The following is a 25,739-nucleotide window of genomic DNA, read 5'->3' on the forward strand; positions in this document are numbered from 1 at the left end:
CCTTCTTCTTTTCCTTTTCCCTCTTTGTGTGTGTTCTCTCTTTCACACACATTCAAACTGTGTGTGACTGCACCAGCAGCATTTCGGCTGGGTGTTCTTCTAGAGTTGTTTTCCTTGTTAAAGGCACCCTCTGACTAAGTCTCAACTTTCACAGGGGACACTTTCTTCTGCCAAACTCAGAAATGATAAACATAAAGTGCTGGAAATCTCACTTGATACCCTAATTTCCATACATAACGCGCACTAAATGCACGACAGAGTGAAACGTCTGCTTAAAACAAAATTAAAACTTATATACATGGATGAGTTTGGCATTTATTGCAATGCAATATGGCACTCATTACAATATCTCCTCAGTGTTTCTATTTTACAATGTACAAACTAGTTCAAAAAAAACAAAAGGAGACCATAAATAAACAAAATGTTTCATGTAGCTAATTTTTAGCATCAAACAAGAGAAACATACACGGACACCGATGAACGACATTCTAATCTAAATGTCTAAGAAACGGTAAGTTTTACATTTAAAAAAAAAAAATTTTATGAAATTAAACTAAAAACATGAAAATCATACAGTTTGTTAGCATGATCCTCCAGAATGTAACCAGCAGGGCCTGTAATGATACATTCAGTCCGGCTCCTCCCACTCTCACTTTGCATATTAAGATTTGTTCAAAGATATTTGACATCTTAACAGGGGGGGGGGGGAATCCGTGTTGGATGCTTTCGCACTACACACGCACGCACGCACACGTACGCACACACGCAAACACAAATACACACTTTATTCAAGTCGAGCACAAAGCAGCAAAAGAAAAAAAAAAATAACTTGGAAGCCATTCTGCTTATGCACATGTCAGTCTTCAAAAAAAAAAAAAAAAAAAAAAAACTGATAAAACAAGGAAAAAGGAACTGGTTATAAGAGGATGAGGCATCACTCTGAGCTCCCAGTAGCTTAATGCTATCTGCAGCCGCGTCCAGATCACGGTTTATAGAAAACTCCACAGAACGGAAGTTCCCAAAAGTGCTGCTTTTTCACTCTTCTTCATCATCTTCTTTTCACATTGTATTTTTACTCCACCACGCCTTGTATTTCCACAGGTAAAGAGTCCCTCTAAAGTGCACAGATGAGGTAAATGAAATTCTTCGCAAAGAAAAAAAAAAAAAAAAAAAAACAATAACACATTCGTCTCCGTTTGGCCAGGTCAGACAGGAACCATCGAGTGCTGCATGTGTTGCATTTGAGACAACATTTCCTGTTGCACACTCGCGAGTAGCATGTCCTGATGTGACAGTGTGATTATTCCGAGTCTGTCCATTTCCCTGTGGAGGCACACAAACAGATGTTCAGACACACGAGGGCACCGGGATGGTGATCTGTGCTACTATAACCAATTCAACACTTTCATACACGCAAAAGAAGATTTTTGGCATTCAGGATGAATCAACATTGGGATCACTCAATAAATCACTTAGAGCTATGAAATAAGAATATTCCTTGACTTCATAATGCCGCTCAAATATTTTTCAGTACATCAGAAATTAAAATTAGAAATGTGTTTTTTATTCCTTACTAATTAAAACAAGTATTATACATTATTACGATATTTTACATTTGGACCATGCTTATGTGCAAGGCATTAGAAACTGAATTTTAACCAAATTAGAGTGTGTTTGTTTTTAACAATGATACAGAAGTGGACAAAATTGTTAGTACCCTTCGTTTAATGAAAGAAAAATTCACGGTGGTCTGAGAAACAACTTGAATCGGACAAAATTCTATGAAATTTAACCAATGAAAGTCAGGCTTTGCTTTTCAACCATGCTTCAACAGAAAATTAAAAAAAAAAAAAAAAACTCAAGAAACAGTCTTGGACAAAATTGGTGGTACCCTCAACTTAATGTTTAGTTGCACAACCTTTTGAGGCAATCACTGCAATCAAACGATTCCTGTAACTGTCAATGAGACTTCTTCACCTTCCAGCAGGTATTTTGTTCCACTCCTCGTGAGCAAACTGCTCCAGTTGCCTCAGGTTGGAGGGTTACCTTTTCCAGACGGCATGTTTCAGCTCCTTCCAAAGATGTTGGATAGGATTTAGGTCAGGGCTCATAGAATTCCACTTGAGAATAGTCCGATGTTTTCCTCTGAGCCATTCTTGGGTGTTTTTTACTGTGTGTTTTGGGTCATTGTCCTGTTGCAAGACCCATGACCTGCGACTGAGACCAAGCTTTCTGACACTGGCAGCACATTTCTCTCTGAATCCCTTGATAGTCTGGAGATTTCATTGTACCCTGCACAGATTCAAGACACCTTGTGCCAGATGCAGCAAAGCAGCCCCAGAACAACAGAGCCTCCTCCATGTTTCACAGCAGGGTCAGTGTGCTTTTCCTCATATGCTTCATTTAGAAGTTCTTCTGGGCTCTTTTGTTACCATTCGTATTTTCCGTCTCTTTGATTTGTCATCAATTGTCCTCCTGCAGCTGCATCCAGGAAGGTTGGATACAGTCCCATCAATCTTGAATTTCTGAATAATAAACTGTAAACTGTAGTCACAGGAACATCAAACTGCTTGGAGATGGTCTCACAGCCTTCACCTTTAACATGCTTGTGTATCAATTTCTTTCTAATCTCCTGAGACAACTCTTTCCTTTGCTTCTTCTGGTCCATGTTGAGTGTGGTCCACTTCATGTGACTCCCTGTCGCTCTCTATATGAGCCGCTGACTGATTACAAGATTGCAGACACCTGTGATGCTAATTAGTGGACACGCCATGGACTGACATGTCCCTTTGGTCAAATAATTTTCAGTCTTTTCTAGTGGTACCATCATTTTTGGCCAGGCCTGTTTCTTGAGTTTATTTTTTTTAATAATTGTGTTGAAGCATGGTTGAAAAACAATGTCTGACTTTCATTGGTAAAATTTCATAGAATTTTTATTTATTATTACTTTTGTCAGATTCAAGTTGTTTCTTTGACCACTGTGAATTTTTCTTTCATTAAATGAAGGGTCTGTACTTCTTAGTTATGCTGCCATCAAGATTCAAAGTGAATCTGAAAGTTGCAGATTCTGCTCCAGAGGAAAGAAACCTCAAGTTAAATCCGCGTTTGTGGGATCTGATATTTTTAAGCCATTTTTCAGCTGTTTAAAAACACTTCATGGCGTTGACAGACTGAAGCTGCTTCAGTGAAAAGTTATGAGGCAGATGAGGAGCGTTGATGTTTATTTAATCAGCAGAAGCTGCGACTGCAAGTTAAAAGACTAAAATTAAAAGTGGGTACTGGACATCTGGACTTCATCTCTCCGTGGAAAAGAACTCTAAAATGTCGCCCCTCTTAGACAAGTCGACTTCGGCTACAAGTTTAGACACAAGCAGGACTGTTAAGTGAGGGTAGCAGAATAAATTTGCTGATTAAATGCATGAGCGGTTTGACTGGAATCCATTCTGACGCAAGGTGAGACTCACTGGTGTGTTATTCCGAGGAGGCTGTCGAGGCTGGTGTAACCTGCCGCTGCCAGCGTGTCCCTGTACCTCTCCAACCCGATGGACTGCAGCCACTCACACATCGACCGCTCCGGCACACACACCTCCGGTACGACTGACACACACACCTCTGGACCCAGCCCCGACTCCAGCATGGAGCCCGTGGGTCTGCGAACGCAGGGAAAGAGCAATGTTACCGCACTCAGCAGTCGATCGTGCACTGAGAGGCGCTCGGGCCTGGCTTACATGTCCATTATGTATCTGTCTCCACCCGTCCGGCGCAGCGTTCCTGGATTCCGGATGAGTTTGTCCAGCATGTTGAGTATCTGGCTGAAGGTGGGCCTCTCCGCTCGCTCCCTCTCCCAGCAGTCCAGCATGAGCTGGTGCAGAACCACCGGGCAGTCCATGGGCGCCGGGAGACGGTAGCCCTCCTCCACCGCCTTCATCACCTGGGAGACAGAAGAAGTGATGCTTTTACCAGGACGGCTTCCCAAAAGCCTCAGGAGCGAGTGAGAAACGTTTGTTCCATTGCTGTTTAACCTCAAGCTGTTTTCGGTGAAAGAATCAAAAATCCCTCTTGAACTCAGAAACCCTGACTTTGTTCTCAAGAAGGCCGCATACGGTGACATGTTGGCATATACATCGTTCTCATGCTGGTTTCACAGCACAGCCTTTCATGTGAAGTTAAGCTGTTTCTGCTATTGAAATGCAGCGTGGCGCTTTAATTTTCACTCGCAAAGAACACAAGAGCAACTTTCCCAAACACATCCACTGGTTTGCCCGACCAGCACGTTTGTGAATTCTCTATCTCAACTACACGGTTTTCGATTGTGAAGTCAATTTAAGTCAGAAATCCTGCTCGTCCAGGCTTCCTGAGTGCAGCTTGACTCAGTCAGTACGGAGGAGACGACAGCAGCTTCGTGAAGATACAAATAGACGTGGTTCTGATTGAGATTAGAAGCTGACATGACAATGCCAACATCCTGACGCTCATTAAGCTTGACATATGTCATCTTAGTTTTAGATGATAGCAGACCACCAGCAGCAAAATACCACAAAAACACTCTTTGATTTCTATTCTGAGAAATAAAATAATAATAATAAGAAAAGATTGCATGCTGTGGCACTTACAGTGCCACTTGATTGCTAAAGCGGAATGTTTTTTCGCTTAGTATTTTAATGCACTGTAATGTTTTTGCAGGATGATGGAAACCGACCACAACAGGACGTCGGTCAAACTGCGCAACTGTCAATTAAAATTCACAAAGAAGGAAGGAAGAAAATTTATTGTTCCTTTTCATGGTTTTCTGCGATTTCCCCTCCCCGTTAGCGTCTGACCACCAACTGCAAATCGTTTCAATCTTTTGCAGATGTGGGCAGCTCCGCTGTGTTCGGCGAGTATTATTGCGGACTTTAAAAGTTAACATGCACGCTTCAAAATCAGTCAGATTCTGCAACCTTCAACAATATTACATTTCAAAATGTGAGTTAGTGTGTAAAACGTAACGCAGCTGTGACAAATGAAACCTTGCAAAAAAATGAATGATTGCCGTCATCTGACTGAAACTGCACTTTAAAGGACATGTAACATATCAGCTCGACTGAACTCCTGCTATTAGTGACCGACGTGAGCTGTGGAGGGGAGTGCAGGAGTCTGAAAACTCTTCATTGTTTCTGACTATTATGGTCCAGTACAGACCAGCTGAAATAATAATAATAATTCGACCTCTCGTCCTTGTGAAGATACTAGCGTGTTATTTTGAAAAAGAGTTGTACTAATTCCTCTTTGAAACGGATATATTAAGATGGATGAAAATCCCCACAATGATGAGGCTCACTAGGAAAATGATCTGCGGCAGATGAAATCAATCATGTTCAAATATTTCCGTATTCCAGACAGCCTCTCTGACCCTCTCGAGCTGAACAAGCTTTGAAAGGAAAGTTCTTGCTGGTACTGCAAATTTCCTCTGAAAGATGATTTTTCTGTCAGATCTCAAAAACACTACGGAAAAAAGAAATAAATAATTTTCCCCAAAACTTATACTGCGTATATGTGCATGCAAGTGTGTGTGTGTGTGTGTGTGTGTGTGTGTGTGTCCGCATGTGGCGAAGGGATGACACTAAGCAGCAAATTCACTCTCAGGTCACAGTATTTATCCACAATAAAATGTGCTGTGATGGTGAACTGAACCTCGGTCTGCTGGCCTCTCGCTAAAGGATTTCAAAGCCAGATTTACACATTTTCAAACAGTGCAGAGGTCAAAAAGCTTTGGCTCAGATGCAGAGGACAATTTATTTTCCTCCTCTTAGTCTGCTCTTAAAATATGCTAAAGAAGAGGTTTCATTTATTCCTTTATGTAAATTGTATTAATTTAAGTCCAAACTGTAGAAGTGAAAGTTCTTGGATTCGACTTCGAGGGAAAAGTCAGCGCACATAAATTGCGTTTATGAGGAATTTGAATAAATGGTTGTCACAGAGTATTATGTCCCAGTGAGTTATTTATGTGCTTTTAAACTTGTGTTTAATCGTTTGTCTTTCAATTCATTTAACTTTGAGATTAATGGCCCGGGGTCGACCTGCACATGCACCCTCACAGATTTGCTTTTAAGCAAATCACCACATTGGATATGTTATGCAAACCACTTTAAAACTTTAGTTATTGCTGGATATTATTAACTTAACATTGCAAATACAATTCATGACTTCTAAAACAAAACGCAGAGTCTCTGGTGTATTAGACTAAAAGACGCAGCCGCTTACATCCTGGTTGTTCATGTCCCAGTAGGGTCTCTCTCCGTAAGACACCACCTCCCACATGACGATGCCGTAGCTCCACACATCGCTGGACGTGGTGAACTTCCTGTAGGTTATTGCTTCTGGAGCCGTCCATCTGATGGGGATCTTCCCTCCGGGGGAAAGGTAAGTTCCAGTGGCCTCCTAAAGCAGAGGGGAACATCACAGAGTGTAAACGACAACGTCCAGTACCTGGAGCTGGTGTTTCTTTCCCGAGGTTTGATCATCAAGTCACTATCCACTGACATGCTCCCAGTCTGCAGATCTAACAGTTCCTCCCATGCTGTTGCTATGCAGAACTCAACATAACGCTGGGGCCGAGTGTTATCGTCCAAATATAAGACAAAGGGACATTTTTCAGACCTATTTCTTTCTATGAGTTTATTTGTTCAGTAAAAAAAAAAAAAAACTGCCCTTCTGGGAACATCTGCTTCAAGATTGTTATACTGATGTCTTTGCAATTGACAAATTCTATGATAAGTGTGGTTTCCATGAGTCACAAATCTTTGGCAGCATTTAACAACAAATGTGAACTGCACGTAATCAGCCTGCAACTGTGGAAATCAGCAGATAAAGATCCTTCTCTCAGGTTTGTCTTTGTAAAGAAAAAACTGTAGCTGCAAACCCAGGTGTTCAGTAGGTTGGAGTCTCACCCTCGTAGTGTAGGCGGCCTCGGGGTCGTCCTCCAGGACTCGGCTCAGACCGAAGTCGGACACCTTGCACACCAGGTTGCTGTTGACCAGGATGTTTCGAGCCGCCAGGTCTCTGTGGACGTAGTTCATGTCCGACAGGTACTTCATACCTGAGGCGATGCCACGCAGCATCCCCACCAGCTGGATCACCGTGAACTGGCCGTCATGTTTCTGAAAGGTCAGACAGGCAGGTTAACATGGAGCAGCACTGTGGGGAGCGTCAGACCAGAGTCAGTGAACAGTCAGGATATCTTAGAAAACATTTTCAAAGTTTAATGTATTGTAAGAAAATGAAAACATACTGTGCACATACCCGAAGAAATGAGTCCAAGGATCCATTTTCCATGTACTCTGTGATGATCATCAGTGGCTTACCTAAACAAGCAGAGTTTAAGACTGAGCTGAAGGATCAGGTTGAGTCAAACTCAGTGTGTTTGAAGCTAGCCCTGGCGGCGCTCACATCTGGTGACGACGCCCTCCAGCCTGATGATGTTCGGGTGGTCGAACTGCCCCATGATGGACGCCTCGGACAAAAAGTCCCTCCTCTGTTTGTCGGAGTATCCCGCCTTCAGACTCTTGATGGCCACGTAGATCTCCCTCTTCCCCTGCACTCGCAGCCGACCGCTGCACACCTCGCCAAACTCCCCTGCACACAGACGGCAAAGAGCAGCGTCAGCGCCAAGTGAGAGTGTGTGAGTGTGTGTGTGTGTGTGTGTTGTAAGTGAGCGCCAATGCCAGGCTTACCCATGCCAATAACTTTCTCGATATGAATACTGCTGACATCGATCTCCTTGGCGAAGTCGTGGATGGCCTGATCGGGGTCTTCGTAGGTGAACGGGTCGACGTAGATTTTCACTCCTACCAGGAAGAAGACGTGAGGCGGGAGGAAGACGAGGAGGAGGAGGAGGAGGCATGCAGAGGAGGGTGAGAGATAGGAGTTGTATAACTGCATATGTTATGTAAATATCTTTGGCAGTACGTTGAGAAGATATGTGCAGGTGGATCTGAGAGAGGAGAGGAAAAAGAGCATCCATCTGTCTCTTTTCATGCGCAGTACCTGGGTTAAGATGCTTCTCCTCCTCTGAGTCCTGCTTTGTTTTACTGTACTTGCTCCTCCTGGCGACACACAAATGATTGACATTTAACACAAAAGCACGACACACAATGGGGGCTGATTTTTACTTTCGCTCTTCATGTTTTTTGTTTTCATTTTTACAGTTAGGTGCGCTGACAAAAACAAAAGAGCATGTGTCACATTAACTTTGTGTGTGTGGTTTATTTTATTGGTAGGGCGACGCCTTCATAGGGTTTTTAAGGATTTGCCGCAATAGAAAGCAGTGACAAAGAGAACAGAGAGGGACGGGCTGCAGGAAAGCACCAGATGAAAGCATTTAGAGGAGGGAGGGGGAGGACGATGCCTCAGGTAGCACAAGATAAAAGGTGTTTTCCATTAAACAAAGAAACTGTCAAAAACACCTTTGTGGCTGAGCAGGTGTGTGCGTGCATGCATGTGTATATATGTGTGTGTGTGTTAGCTGGTCTGTGGACACCTGTGAGTGCTTGTGAGCGTGCACGGCAGCGGAAGCTGACACACAAGCCGCGCGGCTGAAGACACAGTAATGACAAGTCAGGGACAAAAGGATTATCACTGTCTCCACTCTAATCCCCTTTAAAAGCTCCAGGTAACACAGACGCACATTTTTAAGCAACACGGCAGCAGAGGAAACATGGCTGTTGTTTGTTTGTGCAAACAAGCAGATATCAGCGGATGTACATATTGAAGAACTCAATCCAATCTATAGGTTTGCGCGTGTGTGTGTGTGTGTGTGTTTGTACCTGCGACTAATGATGAACACAGCTGCAGAAATCAGCAGTAAGATTCCGACCCCGCTGACAGACAGCAGCAGGAAGGCAGAGTTAACTCCCTCTCCAATCAGAGGGAAGGGATCTAATGGGAAGGGAAACAGGAGTCGCTAACCAGAAACTTATCCACATTGACGTCGGCGCATGCTGCAAAATGTCAGGGCGTGAATACCTGAGTTGGTGGAGAATTCGAACGGCGCGCTGAACTCCCCGTACCCGGCGGCTGTGCGAGCGCGCACATGAAACACGTACACGGTGAGAGGGCTGAGACCCGTGACATCCACACTCTGAGAGAAGGTCCTCATTATGCGGTACGACCTCTCTTTCTGATCCTGATTAGACAGAACAAAAAAAAAAAAAAAAAAACCAGGGGTGTCTTTTCAAAGCGTGACTGCGGATCCATCTCCACTATCAGCCAAAGACAAACAGCGCGCCGGCGTATTGACATTCCTGACTGAGCTACATTAACCTGCGAGCGACTCACCTTTTCATAGAACTTGACCTCGTACTCCAGGATGACCCCGTTGGGTCGATCGGGCTGTTGCCACGACAACGACAAGCTGTGCCTGGTGACATCGGTGGCTTGGACGAACGAGACTGGCGAGGGAGCTGAGATGGAGAGGCGGGCAATTAGAGATAACAGGGCGACAATGGCCCAACTTTTATGGAGAACGACACACTTCATATTCTCAGATGAAGCCAGTGAGATCTGCGACAGCCCTGAATGCAGCGTATCCTGTGTTTCCAGTGTTTGTTTATCATCAATAGCATTGACCCAGTGCACCTGAGAACTGACCTACATCTCGTTCCTTCCTACTCCTCAGAGGCAGGCCTCATTCTCGGCGCTCTCTCTGCTCACATCCTTCCATTTCCCCTCCTTTTATCCGTGTTTGTCCTCCTTTGAGGCTGTTCATATGATATCGGGCCATATGGTAGTGCAGGTTGGGCTTGACACATCCCAGGCACGCTCTCATGCTGTGTGTGCACGGCTAAGTTATTTCCCCCAGGCACCTGGAGCTAAGCAGGTGTGCCGGCTTCTAAATGCCACCATAAAGAATTAAAGCAATGACAGTTGAGATGTAACAGCGTGCAAAAAAGAAAACAAAAAAACAGAAGACGCATATACAGTGGAGACTAATGGCGAGCGTGTGTGTGTGTGTGTGTGTGAGCGAAGCCACACACCAGCTGACGCCTTCACCAGCAAAATGAAACACTTCATAAAATGCGCCTTGATTTTTTTTGAATACTTCCGCGGTTGAACACCGAGAAGGAAAAGTTCAGCCGCTGTCAAACGTCTACAATACGCTGCACAGTTATTGTGCAAAACGAATGTTATGGTTTACTTTTTATTGTATCTACTTTGCCCTCAATCAGCTTTGTCTATTTGTTTTTAAGTCAGCGATTTACATTTTCCAGAGAGCTTTCTGACATTCTTTTGCAAACAGCCCTATAATTAATTCAGCTGTTGTTAGGTGTAGGAGGACAGAATAATAACTATGGCAACTATGACAGTGATAGTACAAGAGTCTGGAGTTGAGGGAAAGGAAGATAAGTGGCTGCAGCTCAATCTTTGCATAAAGAAATTACAGTAAGCTGAAACCTCTGCAGATTAGTGGATGGACACATTCAGATATGACTGTTGATGCTGATTTTTTTTTTCCTTTGGGGACGACCCAAAATAGCATCATAAAAACAATTCATTTTCTCATTAAGTCCTGGAATGGCTTCTTAAATCCCGTCTTCCTGGATGCAACATCCGAGAGTTTTAGAAGATGACAAAGTTTATAAAGTCCACCACCAAAGAAATGCACCTTGACCCATTGTGAAAACACAGTATCTTAAAGGGAAATGTGCAAATTCAGTAAAATTTCAAGTAGAGTTTGTTCATTTTGCTTCACTCCATGTATTCATGCATTTTTTTTTATTCCTTTTTTTTTTTGTGTTTGTCTGAGATGTGATCATGTTTAAACTGTGCCACACACACAACGGCACACAGTCCATCAGATAAGCCTCACAACACAAACTAGCTGTGGGAACCTAAAACAAACTGCAAGTCTTCACACGTACTACAGTTTTGAGGACTTTGTTTTAGTTACTGTTTCCACAAAATTATTTGCTTAAGAAATCAAGCATCGACAATATACTTGGAAAGAACTGTAACATACCAACATACATCACGTAATGCACTCAGCTCGTGTAAAAAATGCTGGGAGAGGGCTTATAAAATGTGAGTGTTTTAAAATACTGTCTGTATGTATTAACACACAGCGCTGGCTTATATCATACCTCCCCAGTTCTGAACATTACTCCTGGGGCCTTGACTCCCTGTGGGCCCTCATGCAGTGAGCAGCAGTTTGAAATACTGCTGACCCACTTACACACACACACACACACACACACAACGTCTCTGAGCAGATTTTCTGTTACTCCTCCAGTCAACAATCTGACCAACACATTCATCATCCACATGCACTCCTCGCTCTCACCGGCTTGGTTGGTGGTGACGCTGACGGACACGCTCTGCGTCGCCCCTGCGCCGCTGGCCAGGGAAACCCCATTGCGCGCGTGGACAATGAAGGTGTAGTGTGTGTGGGCTCGGAGCTCGCTCACGACCACCTTGGTGGTCTTCAGGCCCGTCTGGCTGGGAGAGAAGAGCACGTCCGAGCCGCAGGGCAGGCAGAGCTGAGAGGTGGGAGAGGGGCCGGAGCCGGAGCCAAGCCGGGGGTAATCGCCAGGCCTGCTCTGGAAGACGCCTCGGCCGAGCTGGACCTCGGGTCCCACGATCCCCTGGTCTGACTGCATCCCCAGGCCGCCGTGCTGAGCCTCGGGCTGGGAGAGGCTGCGATTCCTGGGGAGGGCCCTGCCAGCGGTCTGACAGATGAGACACTCCAGACTGTAGCTGGTGTCGCTTCTTCCGCCCAGCCGGCGAGGGGGGGTCCACTCCAAGACCACCGAGGTCTCGTTCACCACAGAGATGAGCTGCTGCGGGGCCGATGGTGGCTCTGAAGAAAAGAGGAAAAAGCTGGAAAATGAATAAAACTAACCATATATACAGCACATAAAGAAAGTGGAGGAATATGTGTGGAGCTCTTGGCATGGTCTAAAACGTAGACATCTGGCATTAGACTGAGAATCATTCAGTTCTGAGATCTGTTTGATGGGTTAGATGTTTTCTTCTGTGGCATTTATTTTTTATGTGTGCCTCAGCATGTGCGTGCGTGCATGTGTATGTGTGTGTGTGTGTGTGTGTGTTTGCCTCTGTGTGTTTTCATTTTTCCCAAGCCAAGGAAACCATGTGCTGTATATAGGCATAATTAAGTTTAAGACACACAAACCAAGTTCTCTAAGTCTGTCACACAGGACCTACTCACAGACTTAGTGAGACAGACAAAGAGTGCAAGGGAGAGAGAAAAAGGAGGACATTTATTCACTCTCCAATGTCTTTAGTTATCGCTCCCAGACAGGATGTAGATGGTGGCTTACTCATAAGTAATGGGATTCAGAGACAGGGGTGGCATTCACACACATTTGTGCTACTCTCTGTTTGGTAAAGATAGTCTGGGAAACAATGACTGTTGTTTTTTTTTTTTCACTGCATACACATATTTTAAGTTTATCACCTCTATATTATCCTACAAATATTTGTGCTTGGGTGTGTGTTCTTACGGGTGCAAGCCATGGAAGGGGGGTCGGCGTCCGAGCGAAAGTATCCAGAGTGGCAGTCGCAGACCGTCGCTGCGTCTCGGAGCGAGTGGCTGTGCGGAGGACATTTGGAGCATCCCGGGTCTGAAGACTTGGCCTTATAGAAACCAGCAGTACAGGCTGTAAAGAGACAGACGCATCAAGTTAAGACATGGCGACTGATTTCTGGAATTTGTAAAATTCGACAAGGATTATTTCAAAAACATATTATTTGGGGTGAAAATGTGATTTCAGGCCCTAAAATATCCTCCAACCAAAAGCGGAGAAACACAAATTTTTAGTATTGTAGTGAGATTCTTCCTATTAAATTCTGAATGTACCGTGGAGTTTGGGAACATCAGTGATGCTACTGAGCTGTGCTTAATTCTCATTCTGTGCGTTGCTTGCGTTTGCCTACATCTCACTGGAGAAGAAAACAAAGGTTGAACTGGACATAAACCGCCTCTGCAAAAATTTGTATAATTTATCATTTCAACACCAGAAAATAAACAAATCATAAAATATGAATATTTTCTGGTATTCCTCGTCATATGCGATAATAAACTCAGTCCATTGGGTTTCGTGCATTCAAGGTTTATACCAGCACATATGTGAAGAACAAAATCATACACGTGACATGATTCAGACTGACCCGGGCTGGATGATTTCCACATGTTAAAATATCTACTTTGTAAATTGTTCATGAGAGGGAAGGGCATTCTGCACATTTACTAGGTTTCAACAATGCACACAACAAAGCAGAAACACACTGCAAGGCATCTTTAAAATTGCATTCAAGATTAATGAGCTTATACCAATTAAGGATTATCCAATTAAGGTTTACCCTGCTGCACGCAGCCAGCATTGACTGGAGGTCAGCAGTGCCCTGACCCTTGATACAGGCTCCTTTATTTATTTATTTTTTTACATTGACTGCTTGGAGAGAGTAAACAACATGTTACCCAACACAAAGAATATTTTCTGTGCGTAAAGGATCACGATACAACGCTGCGCAACTGCAAAAGGAAAATCTGGAGGGAGAGAAACCGACAGCGTGTAAAGGAGGGGCACTTTGACTTCTTCTCTGTTCAGTTTTGATGAGCAAAGAAAGAAACACCTAAAAGAACATTTACTGATCAGCTCCCACTCACACAGAGCAACCAGAAACACTGGAGCTGAATACATCAAAACTCTACAGCGCAGGCAGCCCACACAAATATAATTGACATTTAAATATATGAAAGAGAAGAAACCGAGAAAGAGAGAGGGCGAGAGAGAGAGAGAGTGGAGGGAGAGAAATCTTCTCTCTGTATATCAAGGAGTTCATGCATTGACAGAGCTACAATGCAATAAATGAGTGCATAATTATACTGCTTGACATCCACTGGTGAAGCAAAGCAAGACTGGTTACAGCAGTTTCTCTCTCTCTCTTTAATTTCTGAAGGAAATCCTTCATTTGTTTCTAACGCAATCAGTTCTTCGCCACCTTCTTTTTCATCATCACACCCTATTCATTCCCCTTCCTCGATCCCAACACCATTCCCAGTCCTCTCCTTTTTTCCCAACCCTTTCACAGTTCCGAGGGAGATGAGGACGCCCCAGTGGGAGTGGAGAGGAATGTGGGGATGATGTGTGTGTGTGTGTGTGTGTGTCGGTGTTCAAGTGTGTCAGCATGCTTTATGACACCCTCATCAGTAAATGAGAGGGAGGAAGTCTCCTCTGTAATCTACTCAGACCAACTATCCTGGCCCATCTGTGTGAGGCTCCACAGATTTGCTCTTTCACACACTCGTTTGCCCTCCCTTTCACATTTCACAATCTCCCTCATTCGCTCCCCGCGCACTTCCTCCTCGACCTCCACTTATCGGTCTTTGTGTCTCTGATAGCTCGCTCGCTCTCGCCGTATCTCCATACATCCCTCCAACTCTCCCAACTGTCGAGCCATGAGAAAGCTTTGAAGTCGGCTGGCGTGGTTCTCCTGCTCCGCGTCGACTCCCGGCTAAACGAGACCGCACACAAACAGCAAGGAAGCCAGCCAACCGAGACCTGCAAATTCACAAGCACATTCCCAGCTGGTAAGGGAGGCTTTAATCGGGAGATTTGACTCATCGTATTGTGTCGGTTCATGTAATTAAATGCAAGACATGATAAGGTAATGTCGTTCTCTGCCTGTGTATTCCTTTGTCTTCAATCATTTAATGTAGGTAAGTAAGCCATCGGTGGAGAGACAGCGAATCAAATTGCGAAGAATTTGACCTGCTGAGGGCTTAAAAGTTGATTGCAGGCCTGAAGACGCCTCTGCCAGGGGCAGCACACTGCTTTTGTGTGCTTGGAGCAGCGGCCCTCCATCCTTGTCTCCTACACAGAGGACTGAAAGAAGGGCCCAGAGAAAGAAAACCATAAACTTCCTTGAGCGCCCTCGCATGTCTCTATTTTCTCCAAAGCCTTTTGTGTCTTCTTTCGCGCTGCTTTCCGAGAGAGAGAGAGAGAGGGGGCGAGCACTGGTGACCTGGAATAAGAGCTCATGAGGGTGTCATTAACCTGACATTAACCCTACGTTACTCAGGGCCGCACGAGAGCCCGGACTCTGCCGGCAAACTGCCGAACGCCAAGCGCACACGAGCGCGCACAGATAAGATAAGATGAGAATTTGAATATATGTCTGTGGGTACATTTATATTCCTCTTGACAGACAGGACAATAATTACAGTGTAATCAGCTGTTTGGCTGCTTGAGACGAATTAGAGAAAGTGACAGAGTGTGAATGGAGGAGAGGGCTGAGTGGAAGAGAAAGGAAGGAGAAAAAAAGACAAGGAGGAAGAGATAAAGAGGTGAAGAGGAGGAGGTGGGGGAGACAGGAGGGGAAGGTGCCCTCTGATTACTATCAGCATTGTCTTCATTTGCATATGCATTCTTGTGCTACCTAAAATGCAAATGCGGCTCATCGCAAATCCAGCTAAGAGCTTCGCCGGCACACTGTACGCATGCATGTGTAAGGTCGCGTGTGTGTGTTTTCTCCTTGACCCCCGTGTTATCTGTGGACGTCCCCTTGTTCCCTCCCAGCAGAGGGGCGGGAAAAGAGGAAGCACCCCCGGCCGCTCCAGTCTGACACCTGTCGAGGTGATGGATGGAAGGAGGGATGGATTGACAGATTGATAGACTGTCACGGTGGAGGGAGGGGCCGCCGTTAATCACCGGGGTCATGCCCTCTTTAATTAAAGCTCTGACTGGAGATAAGGCAGAATCTTCTTATATTCCTACTGTATGTCTTCATTAAAAAAAAAAAAAAAATGCCCGGCCCCAAAATCACCCCGGCATTCCTCCGTACGGTTGTCTTTTACAGAGGCTCGTGCATTTTAGAGCTGGTTTGCATTTAAAACCTTAAGAATGCTCTCAGTGGAAACCACCGCTTTAAGTTTGTCTAAATTTAAATATTCACAAAAACGGGTGGTTTGAAGAGAAACGTGGATGTGTGTGGATTCGAGAGAGTGTGTGTGTGTGTGTGTGTGTGTGTGTGTGTGTGTGTGTGTGTGTGTGTGTGTGTGTGTGTGTGTGTGTGTGCGCGCCTGCCCAGAGCCAACACTGTGAACATTACCATGTGAATGGGGCTCTACAACAATACCCCACCACACACTCCTCCCTATCAGACACACATCACCCCCTGCCTCCAGCCGCAGCACCCCCCCCCCCCCCCCCCCCCCCCCACCAGCCCCACCACCAGCCCCCCCACCTGCCCCGACTGTGGATCAGCGAGAAGAGTGGAGAAGAGAAAGAAAGGATAATGAGAGCAAGACAGAGAGAGTGAGAGTGGAGCTTGTTTCGATGCCAGAGCGCTACAGACAGCCTGGTGGAGCTGGCAAGCCTCCGCTACGTTAGGAACAACCTGGGAGAGGGAGACAATAGCACACACACACACACACACACACACACACACACACACACACACACACACGCGCTTTGATTGTGATAGTGGAACGCAGACCATTCTCCCCACCTGAGTTTGGCTCACTTTACACAATCACTTATGTCATTCCCTTGTCTTTGCTTGTTTTGTCACCTGCCATATGTGCAGATGCGCGCGCGCGCGCACACACACACACACACACACACACACACACACACACACACACACACACACACACACACACATGCAGCTCCTTCTCAGTTTGCCCCATCACACTCTTCTCTAGGCATTCCTGGGCAGTCCTCCAACATTGGAGGGAGGAGGATTTTGTTAAGCAGAAAATCTGAGATACAGTACACACACACACACACACACACACACACACACACACACACACACACATACATCCACGCTCTGTAAATCAGCAGTCCAACGTGTCCCGAGTCCAGAAATGCGATTCGATAATTGGAGAGAGCGAAGACAGCGATTACGCTCTCCTTCTATCATCTGCTTACTCTTCATTCTGTCATCCCTCTCTCTCTCTCTCTCTACCTCTCTCTCTCGGAGTGGACGTCTTTCCCTCTGCCTCCTGCTCTTCCTCCCTCTCTCTTTCTAATGCTTCCTGCTGTTGACGAGACACTGCAGGTGTGCTGGAGAGAGGCACAACCATGAAATCTCTCTGGACGGAGGGAACGCAGAAACACAAACGCAAACACGCTGGTGCACAGAAACCCTTCCAGCCCTTCGCGGGCGGCGAGAGGAATCCAAGAGAGTCAGACGGTGGAAGAAAGGAGGCTGACGCGGAGACGGTGAAACAGAAAGCAGAAGTTTGGTTCTGCCTCTCCAGACCTTCACATTTCAAATTCTCTCTGTTGTTCCTTCCCCGCTCGCCGCTCGCCTCCCCTCCTCTCCCTCGTTTCCGATGCTCCCAGACGAATTGCAGCTGTCAAACTTTTGACGTCTTCATCTCCCGCGGTCGTGACCCTGCACTCCACGGCTAAACTCTCTCAATGTGTGTGTGCGAGTGTGGAGCTGTCAGTCAGCCTTTTTTGACGTCTTCATCGGGCTCAGTCATGACCTCGGTCTTAACCAGGGCTTTAGAAAAGAGGGGGAGTTCCCTCTCTCTTGTGTTCCTCTACTCGTCTCCTTTGCGCCCGACGACGGACCCCCAGCGGGGGAGGGGCCGGCGGGCATTGATGCCTTCTGCTGTCAGTGGCCTTCTTTCAATCCCCCCTTTTCACCCCATTCAACATCTAATCCCTTCTTCCTTCCCAGAGCTTCTCATCTCATCCTCTCCTTCCTCATTACTGGGTGTCAACAGTGAAAATGAACTTTTCACATTTCGCCGCTTTAACGAAGCCCAGTCTTGTTTTAATTCAGTTCAACTGGAATTTTTGGAGACACTAAAAAAACATTCATGCTTTAAAGCATTTCTGCTGATTATATTATTTTAAATAACCATACACCTGAACAGTAGTTAGAGTGTACACTGAAATGTTTTCACACAAACACACAATAAGGCTTCTGACAAGTCAAGAGTCTGAACTGATAAAATTGTAAGACTGGATGATATATTTTACACTGTAAAGTGTTTCACTTTAAATACTTTATGATTTGAAGCTAATACTAAAGATGAGTTTAACAAAAACAGTGGAAACAGGGAAGAGCAACCCGTCCTCCATTTAAAGATTAATCCTACTAAGATACACAACAGAGCGCCACAGGAAATCCTTCCTTCCTGCAGCCATTAAACTCTACAACTCTTCCATGTTAATAGTTTTTTTTTGGGGGAAAATCCTTATCTGGGTCAATATTATATTTATTTATGTCCTGTTCAGCTTCAACATGTAAATACTGATATTTACTTAAAAATATTTTATTCTGTTCACCATCAGTTATTACTGCTCAACAGCAACACTGTTAAGAATTCCCTCATAAATAAATGATTTCAATTCCATTCTATTGTGTTTTATTCTATTCTGTCTATGATAGATAAATTCATGAGGGTAAACACATTATTTATTCAGCCTCTTCCTATTCAGTGGTGTCTTTTCCCTTTGGCCAGGAGCAGCGACTTCCTCACTATTCTTATCTCTCACTTTGGAATTGAAATAGTGTATTTTCCCAAACGGGTGTGAATCATTTTCCCCCCATGTTCCCTGTTCGGAATGAGAACTTTATCCGTGCGTGCTCAAGTCTGGCTCGGTTTGAATCTGCTGACTGAGGGATGGCACGTGAGCGTCGAAGGATGAGAAACCTTTTGACCTCCCTGACGTGAAGAGAGACAGATCATCCGAATCTCTTTTCTCTCCGCTCGCCCGTTCTCTCAGCGAAATCTGAAATGTTTAGGTGCCTGTCTTAATACTGCAGGGTCAGAGCTTTTCCCGAGGAGTGCCGGGTATTCATCCGGACTTTGATGGATTCCCACAGAAGCAGCTGCGCCCGGCCAACAACCTGACACGCAGCGAGAGCGGCGGGATGGAGACGAGAGGAGGCAGACAGATAGATGGCACTTCACATCTGCTGGAGGTTCAACAGTCAAGGGTCTCTACTAAATCTTGTTGAGGAGGAACATCTTTCAGGCCTTAGGGACCACCCCACAAACCTCCTCCTCTTTTCAGTGGGAACAAATGGGGCGAACAGGGTGAAGGTTTTAGGGAGCGTTTGTCGCATCGAGGATTTTTGGCCACCGTTCTTCCGATCACAAAGAGAGGAAAAATAAAAGAGTCAAGTTTTTTTTTTTTCTCTTTTTATCGCCAACTGGCACCAACTGCATCCCTCTTTTTATGCACGTCTCTCTGCTCTTCTCCCTCTCACTGTCTCCTCTCTTCTCTTTGAATTATGGGTCTGTTTGTTATACAATTAGTCTGCTGGGATGGGCTTCATAAATAAAACGGAGGGAGCAGATCAGTGCGTTGTTCTCCGCCGTCTCTCCATTGGTCTCCGTCCATCTGTGTGCGTGTGCGTGCGTGTGTGTGTGTGTGTGTGTGTGTGTGTGTGTGTGGTTCTGAGCGAACATGTTGTCTGTCTGTTGCTTTGCACGGATGTAAAGGGGGGGGGGAGATGAAGGCACAATTGTAAAAGTGCCTCCACCGGGTCTGTTGTCCCCCGATCACCCCGCTTTCGTTTCACACAAACACGCACATCCTTGCTCCTCACTATCAAAACACTCACTTTCCAAACATTCCACGTCATCCATGCCACATGTATGTTTTGTGAGAGTGTGTGAACAGCTTGCATATTTGCTACCGTAAAGTTCAAACCAAATTTGTAAGTGATGGCAAGACATTTTGAGTCCAGATGGCTGTGATTATGTCAGAGCACCTCTCACATCGAGACCTGGGAGCTGCTATTAGACTTTAAAGACTTTGTTTCTCGCACGCAAAAAAAAAAAAAAAAAAAGAGACAAAACTGCATTCAACCCCCACATAAACGGGAAGGGCGGACGTGTGACTAATGCAGCTCCATCCATACAAAAAGATATCCGCAACTGATTTAACCCGTGAAACTGTGTGGGTCTGAGTGGGATATTAACAAGAGTAGCTCTTAAGCTTAAGTAAGCATACTGAAAAGGAGTACTTTGTCACTCAACAATAAGAAAATCTATATTTAAAAGCTTACTGATTTTTGTAATTTTTAAAACTAAAAATTATGTGTAAATGAGTGATTGTTTCTTGACTGAATAAAGTACCATCTTGGAGCGTGACCACGAGGTTGCCAAGCAACACTCCCAGAAAAAAAAAAAATGCAATGCCTTAATTGGGTGCTGGTACATGGATTTTGCTTCCTCCTGACAGTCATTGTGGTGGGCTCCCTTTGTTTCTCATTTCAGAGCAAAGTTAAACGGCTGAGAGCTGTGTCGATTTTAGCATAAGTGACAAAATGTTGGACTCAGTTATCTTCGATTATCAGTTCGTAACCTTATCTGTCCCTTTAATGCAGACTTTCCAAACAAATGCCTTTAAAGCTCAAAGAGTAGTCAAGCATGTAGTAATTACTACAGTAACCGAATCCCAATTTTTCCTCATCGTTAGTGAGTACCTTGTTGAGCCTCTAATGGTTGTTTTTGTTGAGACGTGGGACTCTGAAGCGGTGACTCAAGGGAAGCTTATACTCGGAGCGCAGACTCAGTGAGTCACACTTCCACAAAAAACAGACAAATTATGGTAAACTCACTCTGCTGCAATCAGGATCACTTACATTTACATGCGCTGCCTTTTTCTTCATATCCTGGGCTGCAGAGGCATCCACCAATAGGAACCAACCACTCTCCGTCAGCTCCACAGTACATTTTAGGCTCCTCTCTCTCCTCTGACTGGTTGACGCACGACCCTCTGACCTCCACCAGGGAGGACGTGTCCGCTCCAGTGACGGTGTCGGGAAACGTAGCCAGGTTGCGAATGGTGAGCGGGCAGGTTTTATAGAAAACCCTGACAGAAACCAGAGCGATACAGGCGCCGACGTCCTGGAAGGCCAGGTAGAAGCCCTTCCGGGTCGTGACCTTCACGTCTCGCACCTCGGTGTTCAGTTTCATGATGCGATCGCCAACGTCCACCTAAATGGGAAGAAGACGGAACGGCACTTATGAAATGAGGAGTAAAGCATGTCCACCCCAGTTTCACCATTAGGCTGTCATTCAGATGGACTTTTATTGATCGAAAACCTAAAATGCATTATCGTGCTCAAATTAATTAAAGCAACAACTAAGCAAAAAGGCATTTCTGCGACTGCAAATCTGACACTCAAGATAAAAGTGCTTGTGGAACAAACTAAGAAGACTACAGCTAAGTGCCGGGGAAGGTATTTCCAGATAAGAGCAAATTAAAGTAAGTGGACGAGGGAGGATAAAGAAGTCAAAGTCTGTCTGGGTTGTTCAGTGTTACCTGGGTGAAGCTCTCATCTGCTGCCACAGTGTCCACCTTAATGAAGCTGCTCTCTTTGATGTAGCTCTCTCTGTCTTCGTTGGACTCGTGGTAGTACAGATTGAACGTCTCCTACAAAAACAAACGGGAAGGCAAAAAAAAAGAAAAGAAAGAAAAGAAAAAGACAGACCGAGGCATCTATTTATCATCATCAGCACTCATTTTTTTCTCTTAATGAGTCAAAGTGGATGCTGTGCTTGAATAACCAGCTGCTGTTATATATAATAAATCCCCATTAAAGGCACGCTGTCTATTAACTAATTAGCATAATAATTAATGGATCAAACAAATACAACCGCAATTTTAAATATTTGTACTTATAAGTTTTGCGAAAATCTTAACTATTTGTTGAATGATTGACTATTTTTGTTAGCGGTTGAATTTCTTTCTGTTTAATCCAACCCAACAACAATAAAGATAACCACAAAATGATGACAAACCAGTTGTGCTAACCACTGGCACAGGAGTTGATGTCCTCCTTGTGTTAAGAAAACATCTCTTTCCTTACAGCAGTGACCCTGAATGATGCTTCTTTCAGTCGGCCCCGTGTTTCTCATTTATCATATTAAAGTTATCCTATTTTTTGGTAAATATATGTGAATAACATGATTGTAGAAACATTTGGAGCAAATTCTGTGATAGTATCATCCCATTTTAGGAATTCTAATAAATACATCATGATATGGGTTTGATTCTGATTGGTTTTACAAATTTGACCAAATTGTAAGAGATATAAAAGGCAAATTATGGTGATTTTTAAGATTAAGATGGATTATCCAGATCAATGGGTGGACGAATGGACTGATATCAAGACTGACTAAAATCTTAAAGAAAAACAAAAAAGATGAAGTAAAAGTTAGTGTTCAGTCGAAGTGTTTCAACGAGTGCTCGGCGCTTCACTGTACCTTGCAGGTTCCAGTGACGCCCGGTAAGCTGTTACAGTCTCTGAGGGTGAACTTGACTTCGACGTAGACCCGCTGAGCGCCGGACCGAGGGATCCAGTCCGTCCGCAGCCAGTTGTTTTGGTTGGGCTCCAGGACATTACACACCTGGTACGTTCTGATGGGGATGTTCTTCTCATCCATAATGCTCACCTCTTCCCACTTTGAACACACACATGCATTTATATTATTGCTCCTGTTATGGAAACACCACACTCACACATGTTGAAGAACACCATATGGATACTAAGCAGATACTGTTTGTTAATATGTTCCATTAATACTTCACTTGATTCCCTGCTTGTCACGCAAACACTGATCCAACGGCACAGAACTCCACTTGAAATAATTTAAACTTCACTGGCAGAGAATGGAGTGCAAAAATCTTTGAGCTGTGTTTTTGGCTGAGCGGATGAAAGTAGGCTTTGGAAACGTTTCCCTATTAAAACAGACATCTTAAAATGAAGATTCACCAGTTCGTTACCAAGCAGCAACTCGTCCTGCCTTGCGTTTGATTGGGTGCTGACACTCACGTTTCAACTGAAATGGAGATACATTTCTCACAGAGAAAGGTTTTCCAAAGAGTCCCTGCTGGCAGCTGCAGGTGATTATATAGATTTGAGAAAAATGAAAGTGTTGGAACGACCACTGTGATGACAGCAATGTCAAAGTGTCCGACAGTGTGTTTGACATGAATAGGAACTAACTAGTGGTGACTACTGGAATGCTTATACACTGTTATGCAGTGGGAAACTTTCTCGGTTCCACTTGAGGAAGTTTTCGTCCTCACATATCTAGAAAAATAAACTCAGATACATTTCAGATGCTGGTGTGCATCCTCTAATGCAGCGCTGCCGTTTGAAGCCTCACAGGCTAACGTTCAGCGTTGCATCAATATTCTGCAGTGGACAGTGGTTCAGATTTGTTGCGAATCCAAGGCTTCTGCTGGCACATTTCCATACAAGTGAAGCAGGCTCAACCTTCACTGCGCCATCCATCTCAATAGAGCTGATTATTTGCCTTGTACTGTGACCCTTCAAATGACCGCCGAGCCTCCCAACTCCAAATTGGCTTTTTATTGCCACTGAATAATAATCTGCCCTGTCCCTCATAGTGAGAAGCTGTATACACACTAAATGCGCCGTGTCCAAAGAGAGAAAAAAGAGTGGGAGAGTCAGAGAATGACAGTGTGCTTTGTGGCAGAGGGTGTGTGTATGTGTGAGTGTGTGTGTGTGAGAGAGAGAGAGAGAGAGAGAGAGTGTCAGACCTGAGCCCAATCGATATGTCATCAGAGTCAATTTCATTGTCCAATATGGGGTGATTAATTGATGAATTAAGACTGATGCATATCTTGATAGATTCGTAAAAAAACAAACAGAAAACCGCAGCACAGAGAGCATTTCAGATTTGTTTTCAAATCAGCAATTGTCAAATTTTGAGTTTTTTAAACAATCATTTTGAGTTTCTGAAGCGATTTATCTGTCTTGACGATGATTTTTATGGAGCAGAGTTTTATTATTCTGAAAAATCAGCACTGTCACTGGCTTCAAAAATCCTGCCCTGCTGTTGTGTCGGGTGTAACTGTGCATCTCTTTGTGCACTTCTTTGTGTACAGTATGTGCCAGAGTGTGCATGCATGAGCAAAGGCATGTGCATATGCCCACGTCTTTGGGCTCTGTCAGTATTTGTGTGTTGTTTTATTGTCTCTGTGGGGTAAGCCTGTATTGAGGAAGACAGCTGTATAAAAGCTGACAAGGGGTATGATGCCTCCTTGTCTTGTCTCCTTTGGAGTTTTTGTCAGCAGACAGAAATCACAGCTGTCAGGGGGAAAAGAAAGCGTTGCGTTTGCCCCGGCCGTGCAAGGATGGAGTTTTGTATGTATGTGTGTGTCGCTAAAAGATGAGGAAGGCGGGGGGGTGCCTGTAATCAAAAGCTCAGTGCGTGCGGACCAGGACCCTGTCAATCAAGCAGCATGTGAGAGAATGAGAGAATGGTGACTTCAGAAAAAAGAGTCAAGTTCACCAATAACTCTTAAAAAACAAAACAAAGGCGTGAGAGAGACATCGAGCCAAGAAAAAGAAAAGAAAGAAGAGAGAGAGAGAGAGAGAGAGAGAGAGAGAGCACAAATATGGCAGATCACAATGTACCAACTACTAAAAGTACAAAAAGCTGAGAGGATAAAATATAAAACAGATATCTGATATTGCCAGGCTTTATTCTGGCAACTGCCTGGTAGTAAAAATCCCAACAAAATGACACCCACCACCAAGCTGGTTTATGTTTTCACTTGTGCCAAATGCAACGCCAGCAATCTCATATTAGCACTTAGGCTTGGTGAACAACAGCACATTTCAAAATCTGTGGGACGATTATTTACAGTTCCCAAATCAAGTGTGTACAAGAGAGTCTGTGTGTGTGTGTGTGTGAGAGAGAGAGAGTGACTGTGTTTTCCAATCAGAGAACAGGTTGTAAACAGTGTATCTGCGAAATAAGAAAATAAAAGGCAGTTCCCACTCACCCCTCCCTCTGAAGGACTGGCTGCCCATTTCAGTTCTCCTGGCACTGTCCTGGTGTCCAGCAGGGTCACTGAAATGTCACATTATACACAAAATGTGAGTTTTTTTTAAAAGGACAAGCAGCCTACAACACTTGACAGTTTTCCTGCACTGGAAATGCATTCTGAAGACAATATCCCATGAAATGATCATCAGTCAAACAGTGAGTTCAGGACAAATGTTAAACAAACAGCACATTCAGAGCTGTTTAGTTTAATTTAATCTATAGTAATTGGTATTTTAAAGAGGATTTAATTTTTGTGGTCATAAAATGAATTGCTCTAAGATTGAGAAATCTCATGAAATCGAGGAACAATCGTCATTATTAATTAATAATAAACCATGTCAGATTATTCACTGTGCAGGTGGGCACTTCTGCAAAACGGCCCCAGTGTAAAGAACAAACATGCAGCTGAACTAGAACAGGTCCGAAGTGTCTTTAACCCGGTGAAACATCAGCGACTCTGAAAAGCTCTCAAAGAGTAAACTTTGCGTTTGAGGTCGCGGACAGATCCCCTCTGCCGCTCCTGACCCAGGACGCGCTGCGCCGCGCCGCGCGCTCCGCGTCTCCCCCGCGCGCACGGAGCTCTCTTTACCTTCATTAGGCGGATAAATCCTCGTCCTCGAGCTCGAAACCAGAGTCGCTATTATCCAGACGGACGTAGAAAATGTTCGCCATAGATTCCCGGCCATGTGTGCCGCGTGGACGCGTGTGCGCTCCCCGCTGGCTCCGCGCGCTGGCTCGAGCGGATCCATCCCGGTGGGAAAAGTGTGTGTGAATGAACCCAAGTGTGAACAAGCGAGTTGGATGCAGCGGCGGATTCTGGGGCGGTCTCTTCTTTTCCTCTCAGATGCTTCCCTCACTCAGCAGACATGTGCCAAATCTCATACAGTGGCCTGTATCG

At 44.7% G+C, this 25,739-nt stretch overlaps 1 protein-coding gene across 1 annotated transcript; it reads right to left on the reverse strand.

Moving 5' to 3' along the window:
* Positions 1 to 1,160: 1,160 nt before the first annotated feature.
* On the reverse strand, positions 1,161 to 25,648 carry LOC115404967 (ephrin type-A receptor 4-like). Its single transcript, XM_030114336.1, has 19 exons — positions 25,431 to 25,648; positions 24,798 to 24,865; positions 22,244 to 22,441; positions 21,300 to 21,410; positions 20,617 to 20,971; positions 12,498 to 12,653; positions 11,318 to 11,833; positions 9,316 to 9,440; positions 9,004 to 9,163; positions 8,805 to 8,916; positions 8,026 to 8,084; positions 7,713 to 7,826; positions 7,429 to 7,614; positions 7,282 to 7,343; positions 6,930 to 7,139; positions 6,244 to 6,420; positions 3,729 to 3,931; positions 3,465 to 3,650; positions 1,161 to 1,323 (listed from the first exon to the last, which is right to left on the reverse strand). The coding sequence occupies exons 1-19, from the start codon at positions 25,588 to 25,590 to the stop codon at positions 1,206 to 1,208; spliced, it is 3,276 nt and encodes a 1,091-aa protein (XP_029970196.1). The 5' UTR covers positions 25,591 to 25,648; the 3' UTR covers positions 1,161 to 1,205.
* Between the last annotated feature and the right edge of the window lie 91 nt (positions 25,649 to 25,739).

Source organism: Salarias fasciatus, chromosome 18, assembly GCF_902148845.1.
Source record: "Salarias fasciatus chromosome 18, fSalaFa1.1, whole genome shotgun sequence".
Taxonomy (NCBI): Eukaryota; Metazoa; Chordata; class Actinopteri; order Blenniiformes; family Blenniidae; genus Salarias; species Salarias fasciatus.